Source organism: Mus caroli, unplaced genomic scaffold, assembly GCF_978045245.1.
Source record: "Mus caroli unplaced genomic scaffold, Mus_caroli_1 scaffold_6, whole genome shotgun sequence".
Classification (NCBI taxonomy): domain Eukaryota; kingdom Metazoa; phylum Chordata; class Mammalia; order Rodentia; family Muridae; genus Mus; species Mus caroli.
The window spans coordinates 47,884,788-47,898,039 of NW_028227261.1; the positions used below are offsets into that span (position 1 = coordinate 47,884,788).

At 53.7% G+C, this 13,252-nt stretch overlaps 1 protein-coding gene across 2 annotated transcripts in view; it reads right to left on the bottom strand.

The window, feature by feature from the left end:
- The window catches only part of Glis1 (GLIS family zinc finger 1), a 195,199-nt gene that overhangs the window by 12,322 nt on the left and 169,625 nt on the right, over window positions 1-13,252 (bottom strand). Inside the window, exons 4-5 of one of the 2 annotated variants that reach the window (XM_085838417.1) lie at window positions 7,634-7,795; window positions 3,132-3,230 (exon numbers count right to left, since the gene is read on the bottom strand). In XM_085838417.1, the coding sequence (XP_085694543.1) occupies window positions 3,132-3,230; window positions 7,634-7,795 (261 nt within the window). Of the gene's footprint in view, window positions 1-3,119; window positions 3,231-7,633; window positions 7,796-13,252 lie in introns of both variants that reach the window. The other variant, XM_029475863.2, reaches the window with a different exon arrangement.

The following is a 13,252-nucleotide window of genomic DNA, read 5'->3' on the forward strand; positions in this document are numbered from 1 at the left end:
CTCTCTCTCTTCAGAGTTGAGGACTGAACCCAGGGCCTTGAGCTTGCTGGGCAAGCGCTCTACCACTGAGCTAAATCCCCAACCCCCCTGTGTCTCTTGGGGAGGTCTCCTTGTGGTCCCTGAGGGATCAGCTTTAGAGGAGTGGCCTCAGCATAACCTGGGAGGGATGGTTAAGTGTGACTAATGGGCCTTTGCAGCTCCCATCAGGGCAACCTGTGGTGGTAGACATGACGTTGCTTAGCAACCGTTCCTTCACCCCTCGCTCCATCCATTCTCCCTGTGACTATGAGGGACGATGGAAAGAATCCAGGGTTGGCCTCCAGCTCCATGCCACCTCTTATTCCCTGTGTGTCAGTGGATTAATAACTGCTCTGCGTCTCACATCTTGCCTGTGTTCTGGAGCGCTGACTGCCTCTACCATTGCAGTAGTGAGGTGATGGCTGAGCCATAAGATCATTTGTAGAGCATCGTGGGTAGGGTTGGCTGGGCTCCAGCTGCATGACTCCCACAGGGTCACAGTAGTGGCCTAGTGGATTGCTGTGTGGACCAGAGCTGTCTGGCTAGCAGCAAAGCTTGGCTGGGGATGATCTGGTCCATGACACCTGGGACACCTTGGAGCATCTATACGTCTCCAAGTGGAGCTAAGACAGACAGAGGATGGGGCTTTCAAGACATGGGGTGACAAGGGGACAGGCACCTGCATGGGAGGTGGCCCTTCTCCAGGGGAATCCCAAAGCTTAGCAGCCAAAAGCCAAGGCTCTGTCCAAATGCTCACTTTACCAGGTCAAAACAGGTGCTGAGGGGGCCACAGCCTTGCCTGTGTCTTTGGGCAGCTGAGAGTCAGGCCCGAGGGGCTTGCCACCTTCCCAGGTGGAGGGAGGGCTGACCAGGTGGGGAAGGCGTGCCAGTCTCACACTGGGCTCTCAGCGCCTGACCCAGCAGCTGTTTTCCATGTAAAAGAAGTTTCTGGCAAAAGAGGGCCAAGGCATGTTCTTACAGACCGCAATGTCGATTGGATTAGGAACAGCAGGAGAGGAGAATTAAGGAAGAAAAGCATTTCTAATTCTCTCCAAAATGCAGCAGGGCTGCCAAGGGCTTGTCATAATACAAGGGTCGCCTTACCCAGAGAGATCCATCATCCCCGATGGCTCTAATGGATGCTTATTATTGGGAAGTTTGCAGATCTGCAGCCCAGGTCCCTGGGGGCTCAATGTGAGCCAAGCATGGGCCTGGGAAAACCAGGGCAGGATTCTTAGATCCTTAGGCACCAGTGTGCTGGGACAGCAGCCTCCTTGGCACCTAGTTCCAGCCTACGGAAGCCCGAGCCATCCCTTGCTGCCCTGAGGCCCATCTGCCAAGGGCAGTATCAGGATCTGGCAGCCCAGCTGTCTGTCCTGGGCTGCGTGACTGGGCTACTTCATTAACACCCTGAGACTCAGTTTTCATGTCTCTGAAATGGACATAAGCAAAGGCCCACTTGCAGGATGACAGCTATAGCACATACACTGAGTTGAAGAGCCACTGGGTTTGTGGCTTGTCCACCATGGTGTGTCCCCTGGGGTCCTGAGTGCCCCCCTCTCCCCAGCCCAGGTCTCAGTGAGTTAAGGATGTAATGACATTTAAGCTGCATGCACACACTCCACCTTCCTCTCTTCTACCTTTCAAATGGGTCCCCAGTGCCTCCAGGATGGATACCCCTGGCCCTGCGATCCTATCCATTTCCATCACGGGGTTGCTGTGCTCCCAGTGCCGTCTCTATCTGCCTGTTCACGGGCTGGAAGCCGTCTGCTCCCCCAGTCTGCATACAGCTTTGCAGTTTTATTTTCTGTGTGTTCAAGGTCACGTGTGTGGACCACAGTGCTCACTGCTCGTACTGCTTAAGCCAGTGAAGGGGCTTGCCCTCCTCACTTTGCTGGTGTTCTTTGGTTGGCTTCCGCCTGTCCCTTCACTCTCACAGCCTCTGATGTTTGAGTAAACCTGACTCCCATGGCCCTTGAAGATTGAGTGCTGTAGGCCAGGATGCTTTGCTGATGCTCCAAGGTGGCTGGCCTGTTCCTTACTTTATAACCTGGAGACCCCAGCAGTGTATTGCTGACTTTCTCAGGCAAAACATTCTCCTAGGTTTTTGGTCCTGGTGGAATGGACCATCATCGATGTGTCCCCTGGGGTCCTGATGCTCTCCCCACCCCCACCCCACCCCCCACGCCAGCCCAGGTTTCCATCGTTTTATCCCAGGGCATTTCCACTTGTTCCCTTGCTCCCAGTGCAGAGCTCTAGCCTTCCATTTCACTCTAACATGCCACTCCTCCACACAGCCCCAGAGGCATCTCGAGGCCATGGTGTTTTGTTTTGTTTTCCCCTCAAGATGGCATTGAATATCCTTGGGACACAGCTCAAACCTTAGGCAGAGCATCCAGCATGTGGGACTGCCCACCTATTTATAGAGTTACACTGGCTCTGCATGTGCCCTGGTCATGCCAGGCACACACTTCTTACCTGACTCAGCTGCCCACCCCTTCTGTGTTTGTGAATCTGTGACCTGTCACTCAGTCCCCACCGGCACCTATGGCCCAGCCATCCACCGAGGAACAGGAAACACAGAAGCATAGGCCACTAAGCTGGCCGGGGCAGACTCTGCAGGGACCATGAAGAGTAGAGTCACACCCCTACTCTTCATGGTCCCTGGTGCTTTTACCTGGGACCTTTCTGTTCTCATGAAGATGGGCCAATGCCCCTTATCTGTGCCAGAGATGACCTCCCTGCCGTCGTTATCATATGGCAAGGAGCCTCCTCTTGTCTGCCTCACATCACTGGAAATGGGTATATCTTTTATTTTATACCTGTGATGCCTAGCCCAGGGCTGGGTATCAGTGCCATGGCTAAGGGTACCAGCATGTTGGTGGGTGAATGTCTTATCAACTTGGGGTAATAGGGGTGGGGTTGTGGGCTGGTATACTGACTGGTTGGGATAAAGACATGGACAGATGGAAGAGAAGTGGGCACGCATACCTGTGTAGAGAGTGCTGTGCATGCAGTCATGGGAGACTTGGTCTGATGCTGGACAAGTGGCTGGGATTAGAGGTTTCTGCAGAGATGGGACTGGGCTTGCGGCCACCTACCTTCTTACGCACCTGCTGCTCTTTGGCTGAGTGGGCCTTCACGTGCTTGCGGAGGGAGCTGGGGTCCGTGTAGCGCTTGGAGCAGCCAGGGATCTGACAAGCATATGGCTTCTGTAACATCAGAGGGGAATGAGGGATAGGTAAGAGGCCACTGTTGAAGATGACGGTCCCTTATGTGGCCTGCCACAGGAAGGGGGGGCGGGTAGGTAAGGGGCAGGCTACAGTCTGAAGGCTACAGATAAGGGGAGGTCACCTGGTCTTGGGGGGAAAGTGACAGGTTCCCATTCTGCCACCATGTAGGACTACAGGCCAGTCTGCAAAGCGGGACTGACTGAACCCTATAGGTCTTTCTAGCTCACACTGGCTGTGATGAAAATGCTGTCATAGCACAGCTGCACAGAAGCAGTATGTGGAGCAGGGGCACACAAGAAGTTGTCCTGGGCAGGAGAATGAAGAAAGGAAGAGGGGATATCCCAGGGCCAGCTTGGATGGCTGCTGTTAGGCAGCAGGTCCAGGTCCAAGTGGTACTATGGGTCACAGCAAGCAAGGTCCTCCCTCCAGTAACTAGGGGTTGGGGGATCTGACCACAAAGAGCACAAGCTGGGAGGCCCAAAGGCTGTGCTGTCTGCACGGGCATGGGCCAAACTCACTTCCTATGACCATCCCACTGCCCTGGAAGATCAAAGGGGACCCAAGCCAGCCCCTTGCTTCTGTTTAGATTCCTGCCTCAGGTTCTCCCATCTCCCAGACCCTAATCTCCTCCCATGCTAAGTCCTAGCGCTCCTGTCACATGGTCCTGCCTCTGTGCACCCCTCCATGGACCTCTGATAGGCAGGATCTGGGTCAGCTCCTGGCACTGACTGGGGTCCCCTTCTACCATTGTCCTCCCTCATTTCCCACAATGCTGCTCCTACCCCACCCAACCCACATCACCTCCTCTTTACCCTCGCTCAGATCCTGTCTTCTAGATTGACCTGAGATTCCCACCGGCCATGCTGTCCGCCTGTGCTGCCCGTCTTTCCACTGTCCCTCCGCGGTACCAGTGAGGGACCCATCTAATTCTGCTCAGGTTCCAGAAGACCAGCGAAGGGCAACTGACAGCCCACATGCATCTCACAGCTGAGGGGCAGCCAGTACTTGGGGCTCCTAGATACTACTGAGGCAGGAAGTTCACAGGGCTTCCTATAGTTGAAGCACACTGAGTGCCTTCATAGCCCTCAGGCCTGCCTCCTGGAACTGCAGAGGATGGAAGTCTGCGCGAGCATGCGTGTGCGTGTACGCTGGTGTGCGGGTGAGCGGGCGTGTGTGTTTAGGAAATGGTACCTCTCAGAGTAAGCCCCAGGGACTGTCATGTCCAGTCAGACACACCAAGTGGAGCTACCCAGAAGCTTCAAGGCAATGCCACCCCAGCCAGAGGCAGGGGAGCTGGGAGAGGTGCCCACTGTCCAGGTGGGGAGAAGCAGAAAGAGATGACCATAACCATACCTTGGAGCTGCCACGGAGATTGCCAGGTTAAAGAATGGAGAACAACAAAAAGAGAGAGACAGTGGTGAGAAGCTGACTAAGCCAACAGGAAGGCAGGGGAGGGAGAGGGAGGCCTGCCTGGGACTGCCCCACCACTTGCTTCAGCATTGAGTCCCACACACTCGCACAGCCCCTCACATGAGACCCAGCCTCCACTAACACACTCTCTCTCTCCCTCTCTCTCTCTCTCTCTCTCTCTCTCTCTCTCTCTCTCTGAGGAGCCCTACCCAACCCCAGGACACTCTCCCATGAGCCCTGCCCTGCCCCTGAGCTGGCTGGCCCCAGGCCTTGTCCCTTGGGAATGCTGATACAAATCCACACGCTTTGGTCAAAAAGCAAACAAACAGCTCTCTGTGGCAGGCACACTCGCTTGGAAACAGGGCAGCAAGGCCCATCTTCGTGTTTGTTTTTCCAGGGCTTGACGTGTATTGAACATTCCTTGGGCCCAGCTCCCTTGAGCCCTCAGGAAACCCTGTGGCTATCCCAAGCTACCAGCCAAACCCTAGGCCCGGAATCCCCATACAAGCTCCAAGACTGGGCTTGTGTGAGCTCTGTGAGCTTGACATGGAAGACATTCTGTCTTTGAAGGCTTCCTGGGCACAGCACTGCTACGCATGGGCCACTTGTGGTTCCCTCTGAGTCCCATACCCATCCATGAGAATTGTCCCAGTTTTACAGAAGATGTCATAGCCAGCAGGTGTGTGTGCCTCTCTGTTAGGGGACTACCTTCTCTCAGGGCCTCCAAACAGACCAATCAAACAGAGGCCCATCCTGCTGACGGGGAAACTGAGGCCCACACTGGAACAGTGGCTGCCAGGGCTAATCCCATACTGGTGTGGCAGAATTTGGCTGACGTAACAGACTAGGAAAGAAAGGGCTGCCTGGTTTGCATGCAGACCTCTTATCATTTCCCTTAGCTATACCCTCTATTCTCAGGAGGCAGACCTCTTACCACTGAGAAAACTGGGGTACCGGAGGTAAGAGGGGGTTCTCATCTGACCTTTCTGACAAGTGGCAGTACCAAAATCAGAGCTGCAGCCTGCCTTCTCCAGTCTGTCCAGAGAACTCCATTCCTGCCATGGGCCCTGTGCTCTCTGATGCCAGGGAGAGCTGGAACTGAGGCTGGGTCTCTGTGACAGGTCCTATGTGTGAGCCTGACCCACTGCTGACTTGAGGGGTGTGGGCTAGGTCATGGTCTAGCAACAAGGAGCTGCCTGTGCTGTCTGGGCAGAGAGCTGGGCATGAGTGGAGTTTGGTTTCCCCCTCAGACCTGTCAGAGACTTCTTAGATAGATGAAGGTCTGGGGTAATCCTGTGGGCTTGTGTGAAACTGACGTAGCCTAGCACTCAGGGGCTATGTTCACTCATCAAGCAGGGCTGGGAATTACTGTAAGGGCAGGGATGAGGAAGGAACCGGAAACTAGAGAGGTCATGGGGACATGTCCCAGGCCTGGGCAGAGGCTCACTGTGGCTTCAAGACAAATCTAGGGGTGATGCAATATATGTTACATCTCTCAAGAGCAAGTGCCAAAGACCCCAAGGCTGAGGTGACCAAGGAGAGAGGCTTGGAAGAGCTACAGATCACTTCAGGTCTCAGCCACTGACATCTCTCTCTAAGAGGAGGGAAGCTGAGTTTGAGTTGGGGACAAAGACTCTTCCTTGCTACTCTGTCCCTTCTGCTTAGACACAGCCCTTCAAGCTTTTCCAAAAAAGAACCCTGGGCCCGGCCAACTGCATCTTGTCTGCCACAGACACAGAAATGATCTGACTCAGGTCTCAGCTTCGCCTGAACTGGGACAGGTGTGTGACACTATGGGGCTGGAAGAGAGAGGAGGCACAGTCCAGGGTCTGGCCTGCCTTCAAAATTTCCTGTGAGTTTTCCTCTCACTGGGTTCCCAGCTGTGAGGTACAGGGCTGGGACTGGAGGGCTGAGTCTTCTCAGGTTTAACTTCTACCGTTTTATGTCTTCCAAGTTTCAAGAATAGGTCAGTTAACCCCTCAGGCCCCCATTCCCTCATCTGTGTACTGGACGGGATAGGTTTATCTACAGTGTAGAGTCAAGCCCCATCCCAGCCACCCAAACATACGCAGCACAGCAGAGAACTGCTCTGAAGTCCAAACGTGGGTTCTTCCAGCAGACTCCAGCCTTGTACTGTACAGAGGGTTGGGATCTTCCCAACACACACCACTTTCCCTGTGAGACTGGCATGAACACGGTGTCTGTCACCTCTGCCAGAGTCAGCCATGCCATCGTGAGCATGCACAGGACCCCTAAGCCCACTTCCCTCCTGTGTCACATGGGTCAGGGACTTTGGTAGCCGTTTAGGGACTTCCTGAAAGTGCTGTGTCAACTGCTGATGTCCTTACTCGTACAGAGGAAGAGAGTGGAGCGACCTGGAACAGAGCTGTGGGTCTCTGCTATCTGACATATAATCAAGGGCAGGGAGGCGGGAAGAGACCCTAGACCGTCAGGCTGGATCTCTCGTGTCACCAACTGCAGCTCCTTTAGGGAGAAAGATAGCCTCAGAGAGCATATGTATTGTCCCCAAATGAGGAGTGGGAAGAGCAGGAAGTGGCCTGCTCAGGATGTAGAGTAGCTGGCCTTCCAAAGAAAGCATGTGGGATTGAGTGAGAACACCCAATTCCCCATAAAGGCCCTGGCTGGGGCCTGGGCTGGTCCCCGTGGGCCAAGGAGGGCAATCTCAACTGGAGGTGCTTGTTAAGTTTAGTCTGCCCATCTTACATCCTCCCTGAGAACATATGGCCATACCCAAGTTATTTGTGTTTGCTACAACTGGAGGATGATGGGGAAAAAACCTATCTACTTAGTGGAAAGGGGGCCTACTAATTATCCTACAATACAAAGAGCATGCCCCACCCACTCCTGCCCTGTGTGGCAGAGCCTGTGGGTCCAGGCAGAGACTCTGCTGGGAGAGTAGGGTCTGTGTGCAGCCCTGTTCCACCCCGGCCTCCACATTCAGGCCTACCTACCGTGTCGAGGTGGGTGCGTTGGTGCTTGGCACGGTCGCTGGAGTTGCTGAAGGCCTTCTGGCAGCCTGGGTGCTGGCACAAGTATGGTTTCTCGCCTGTGTGGCTCCGCAGATGGATCTTCAGGTTCTCCAGACGGGAAAAGGCTTTACTGCAGCCTTCGAACTGCAGGAGAGGCTGATGAGGGGTGCCCTCAGCCCCGAGGGCCCACCCACCCCTCATCAGCACCCCCTACGCATACCTGGCCCAGACCAATGACCTGCTGTCTTCCCTAAGCCTCTGGGAACATTGTCCCTGAGAAGTGTTCAGGGATAAGAAAGTGGCCGGACTTAGAAACTGCTAGGGGGACAGGATGACCTTTCTGCTTTTGACCTTGGGAGTAACAACCCATACACTAGCCAGTTGTGCACCCCGTTAGCAACTCCAAGGCAAACTGTGTCTAAGCATAGAACCCCAGAAAGTGGGAGCCCAGCCTGGACTGGAAGGGCTCCATCCCTGAGAGGCTCTGGGGTGCCCTGAGCCCTTGATGTATCTGTACCTCTCTAAAGGTGAGGCTGTGGCTATCCATCAGTACGTCCATCAGGGGCGTACAAGGAGGGCAATGAATGGCAATGGGTGCCATCCTTTATAACTGTTGTGAGACTGGTCAGTAGCCACATGTGTGTGTCACGGGGTCACATGTCATTTAGCTGTCCTATGCCCACCATCAAGTGGGCTGCTTGCTAGGTACTGGACATGTAGTAGACACAGTACGGCTGTTAGGTTCCTGGCAGTGAGTGTGTGAAGAAATGAGTCAGAGAAAGGACAGGAAGAGATTGTGGCCCCTGCCCACCCTGCCCACCCTCCATAGCCTCAACTGTGTGTCCCCACATCCTCTGCTGACTCTGGACCTCCCTTCTATACCTTTGGCTTATGTGTGTGTCCTCCATGCCTCCTGCCCTGCTCTCCAGACAGCTGCCCTGGAGCCCTGACACACCAATAGAATCCAGCGGTCTCCCTCCTCACAGACCTGCCACCTAGCATCCTATTCCTGTGACATTCTCCCACTTGCCTGCCTCTCTGCCTGGCCTCCTCTAGCAGAAGGCAGTTTTCAGCTTCTGTTCACGCATGTCCCTCAGCAAGGAAGGACATTTCTCCTGACCATCCAACATCCTCCTGCTCAGCCTCCAAAGTCCAACTCAGAGGCTGGCTGTCTGGGTGGGTGAAGCCACAGACTCCAGCCTTTAGTGTGGAGTCACCTACTGCCAGCCCATGCCAGCCTGCTAGCCTTCCCGCTATGTGTCCTTCAGGGTATGGTGGGGGTCCACAGTGGCCGCAACCTGCTGCTCCAGCATGGTGCTGGTGTTTAGTTACAAACCTCGGAAGCACGTGACATCAATGTCCTTGTCTCCCAAAACATCGGTAAAGTGAAGTGACCTGCCCAACCAAGGTCACATGACACAGCGAAGACAAGGTACAGGCCAGGCCAGATGTGATGTCAAAGCCTAGGTAGGATGATTATGCTTGCTGATTTTCAGTGACTACTGAGGATGAAGGGATGCGGGCCGTTGGGTTTCTCCTGAAAGTCCAGGGTTGACATTCTAGCCATGAGCACCTAACCCAGGTTAGAACTGATGTGACTCCAGCCCTCTGCACAAGGTCCCCCTGTGCAGACAAGTAGCTGGGGACAAAGAGGGCCATGTTTCCTGAGGGCTAGGCTTGAAAACAGCTCTTCTGTACTCTTTCTCTAGGCTCCTCCTCAAGGGAAGGCGGTTGCTGCAGGTTCTGTGGTCTCCCTCTCCCCTGAGCTGCCCGTTATTCTTTAATGCCTTTGCAACTTTAAAGGTGCAGTGCCTGATAGCATGTTTGGGGGCATGTCTGGAAAAGCCTAGGGGCAGAGTTAACATCCTATGGTCCATCTGGCTTAGGTCCTTATTTCTATAGCACTAGGCAGCTTAATCTAGGGAGGCTCTGTATGCCTGGTAATTTCTAGCTTGGGGACATTCATTTGGATGGAGTAGCTCCATCTTAGGCTGGGTTAACCAGGATGTCAAGGCAACTCAGACATGGGTACTGACTGCCCTCTAGGAGGACAAGACCACACAGGAGATATACATGTCATCAGAAAGCATCATAGCCATACTTTCAGAGCAAGAGAGTTGTAGGCTATGGCAGCACAGACTGGTCCCTTCAGCCAGCCTGAGAGAGAGTGAGGACTGTCCCAAGCATGGAGAGATGGAAAGGTGTGTGGAAGACACAGTATCTGGTCATACGAGCAGCACCCACGTCTTCACTCATCTCACCATGCTTCTGAGAACCTATTACCATGACAGCAGAGCTCAGTCTACAGGGGGCTGACAGGACAGTGGGCAACAACGGGTAGTCTGAGGCTCCAGCACATTCAAAGGGCACAGGTCCCCCATGGGGCCCCTCTGCACTTGTGTAAATTGTGCCCTGGGGAATGCTGGTGGAAGATCGTGTTATGGGGTCAGAGTTAGGCTGCTCTGCAGCTCAGATAGAAGCTGTTCATACTAGGGACCGTGGGGATCATGGAAGGGCTGATCAGATGTATACTCTGGAAATGGGGGGGGGGGGGGCGGGCCAGACACATCCTCTGGGAACTAGGGGGACAGAGTCATATGTGAATTATGAGAATCAGAAGGGACCTGGAGGAATGGGGACAGTGCCAGGTATATATACATGTAAGAAGCCACCTTTAGCTGCTAATGGCAAGTCAGACTTGGAGAAGAGGCAGAGAGGAGGCCGTCGTTTCCATTACAGAGGACCACTGAGGCCCGTCAAGAGCAGAGGCCATGGCAGAACTTCCTGTACAGCCACGATGACAAGGGTCAGAGACAATGGCTCTTTATAGATACCACGTGGGTCATAGTGCGTACCACTGCCGGGTCAACCTGGGTCTCTAGTTATGGCGTCTGTTGCTTTATCAGAACAAAGGAAATCTTGAATGTGGAATATTAAGTAGTACTGACTCTCCCTGCTCACTAGCAATGATCTTGTGCCAAGTCCACCGCGATGGGATGAAGGACCCCGGGCAGAAACAGGGCTTTTCTCACCATCCACTTTGGCCCTCAGCTCCTAGCTGACTGGTTTAGGGGGAAGGCTGTTGGAGATCAGTAACTCCCAGCTGCGTGGTTTCTCTGACTTTGCGAGTCTGTCAGACTCTGGGGATCACTCCCGCCAGGAATCTATGGATCCTTGTCTGGGCTTCAGAACACCTGTTTCCCCATCCGTGCCTTTGTTCAGTCCACACCTCTCCTGGGAAGTCTTCCCTTCCCACTCTGACAATTTAATGTATACATTTTTCAGAAATTCAGGATCTATGTCTTCCAGGATGACCCCAAACGTCTCTCCCACCCCATACTGCCCACACATCAGCTGTGGAGAGATGACTCAGAACTTGCCAGGAGTCTCCATCCGGAAGGCCTTTTCTTAATGTTCACGAGGCCTTGAAGGCCCTTTCCTTCCTTTCCCCTTAGCAAATACACGTTTCTGTTGCTTAGGCAACACCTCCTAGGAGGAGCCTTTCCAACTCCACTTGCAACTGTGGTGGAAGGGTTTGTGTCCTGGGAGTGGCCTGTCAGATGTGGTCAGAGATGGAGAAGATGCTGAGAGTGACCGTCAGGTCAACACTTGTGTCTGGTTCCAATGGGCCTGGTGCTGTCCCCACAGTCTTCTGGGTATGTATAACTGCCTAGCTAGATGAGGGGTGGAGGCTCAGCGGCATAGAGCACACTGATTAGAGAATCGGCCTCTGTTACAGGCTATCCTGGCAACTGTTGGCTGCTCACTTCCTGAGTGATCCCAGGCAAGTTCCTTGGTGGGTCTCAGTTTACCTGCAAACCAGGGGAATGGCACTAACTTTACCCGGTGGGAGTCCTACGTGAAATAACACACAGCAAGTTCTGATCTTGTCACTGTCACTGCTGCTTAAGGTCCCAGAGCAGGCTAAGTGGCGGATGTCCTGAGGCAGTCTCTGGCCTGCGACACCTCTAATAGAGCTGTGTGTGCACATGTACACGCGTGTCCGGCCGTCTGTCTGTCGGTGTCTCCTACCCTTTCCTCTTCATACTCCTCAACCCCTGTATCCCACACCTGGCTAACTCCCTCACCATACTCCATCTTCCAATAACAAAGGCCCAAAATGCCTTACTGTCCCACATAGAGCAGCAGCTGCTGAGAGCTCTAAGGGGCAGAATGTGGGGGCCCTTTCAGTTGCAGGGCTGGGGATTGCCAAACCCTTCCTAAGGGCTGAGCCCTGATGCCTAGGTTTTTGACAAATGAGGTGCCAAGACTCTCAGGGAGAGCAGGCGCAAGCACTGGCGGTTCGAGCTGCAGGGGCATGGGGATTCTAGAGAACCACTGAGCCAGCATCATGGAAAGCAGAGGGAAGGCAGAAACTGGAGCTGGGAGCTGCCTCTGATCACACACACAGCGGAGCACTGAGCTCTGGCATTGGGATCCTGGAAAACTTTACACAACACTCTTGTACTATTACTGCCATAGATAACATGACAGCAGGCGGCTCACCTGGGGTGTTCCAGCATGACTTCTGCTGATGGGACCACCTTCTACCCAGATGCCAAGCTAGGAACCTGCTTCCTTCTTCCTTCCTTCTGCCACCAGCCCTTGGAGGTACCCATCTCGCCAATACCTCTTCATACTTTCTCTACCCTTTGTAGCATGACTCGCCTGGGTACCACAGAGCTGCCTGCCTCTTCCCAGTCCATTCCCATGTGGCACCCAGAATGAGGACTTGGCATCGAGATAAGGATGTCCTTATCCTTCCTTGCTACAACTGGGCTCGGCTCTCTCACACTTTATTACACATTTCCCTCTGCCTTCTGGCCAGTGTGAGCTGGCCCCGGTGATCCTTGACAGACTCGTCAGCTCGCATACCACTGTGCTCCAGCATCTTGTACAGTGTGGTACCAGTCCATCCTCTATGCACCCCGAGGGAACACTCTCAGGTGAATTCATTTTACCTGTCCAGAGCCCAGACATCTCCTGGGCACATGGGAAGGGTGCTGTTTGTGAACCAAAGCGTGCGTGTAGCATCCTGTGGGCCTGGTCTTGATGCCATCAGTGGCCTTCAGACAGTTCCATGGACACTTCTTGCTTGGGGTAAATTTAAATACATTGTTCAACTAACCAGATATATTCCTGGTTCATCTAGCCTGAAGCAAAGGCTCACACACATGGGAATAGACAAGGTGACTTTTGGGGGAAAGCTACCTTGGGTGTCTAATAGTCCCAAAAACATGTCAAGACAGGTGTCTATCAATACTGAAATACATTCTTAGAGTGAATGGAAAATACCATGTGTCTGGCGATGCCCCTCACACACCTACCACTGGCTGTGCTGTGTTTCACCGAATCAAGGCAATACACCCTGCTGGGGAAGTCACTTCCCAGCCTCACCCTGCAGATGACAGAAGTGAGGATCAGAAGGGTGATGTCAACACGCTCACATAGCCAATCAGAGCTGGCCTGGAGTCTGACTGACGTGGCTACACACCCCTGAACTCTTAGTCCAGTGCCTTGGGTTACTCAGAACACCTAAACCAGGCCATTACTCCTGTGATTTCAATCTGGGCCCAACATAGGTTGTGATTCTCAGCAAAT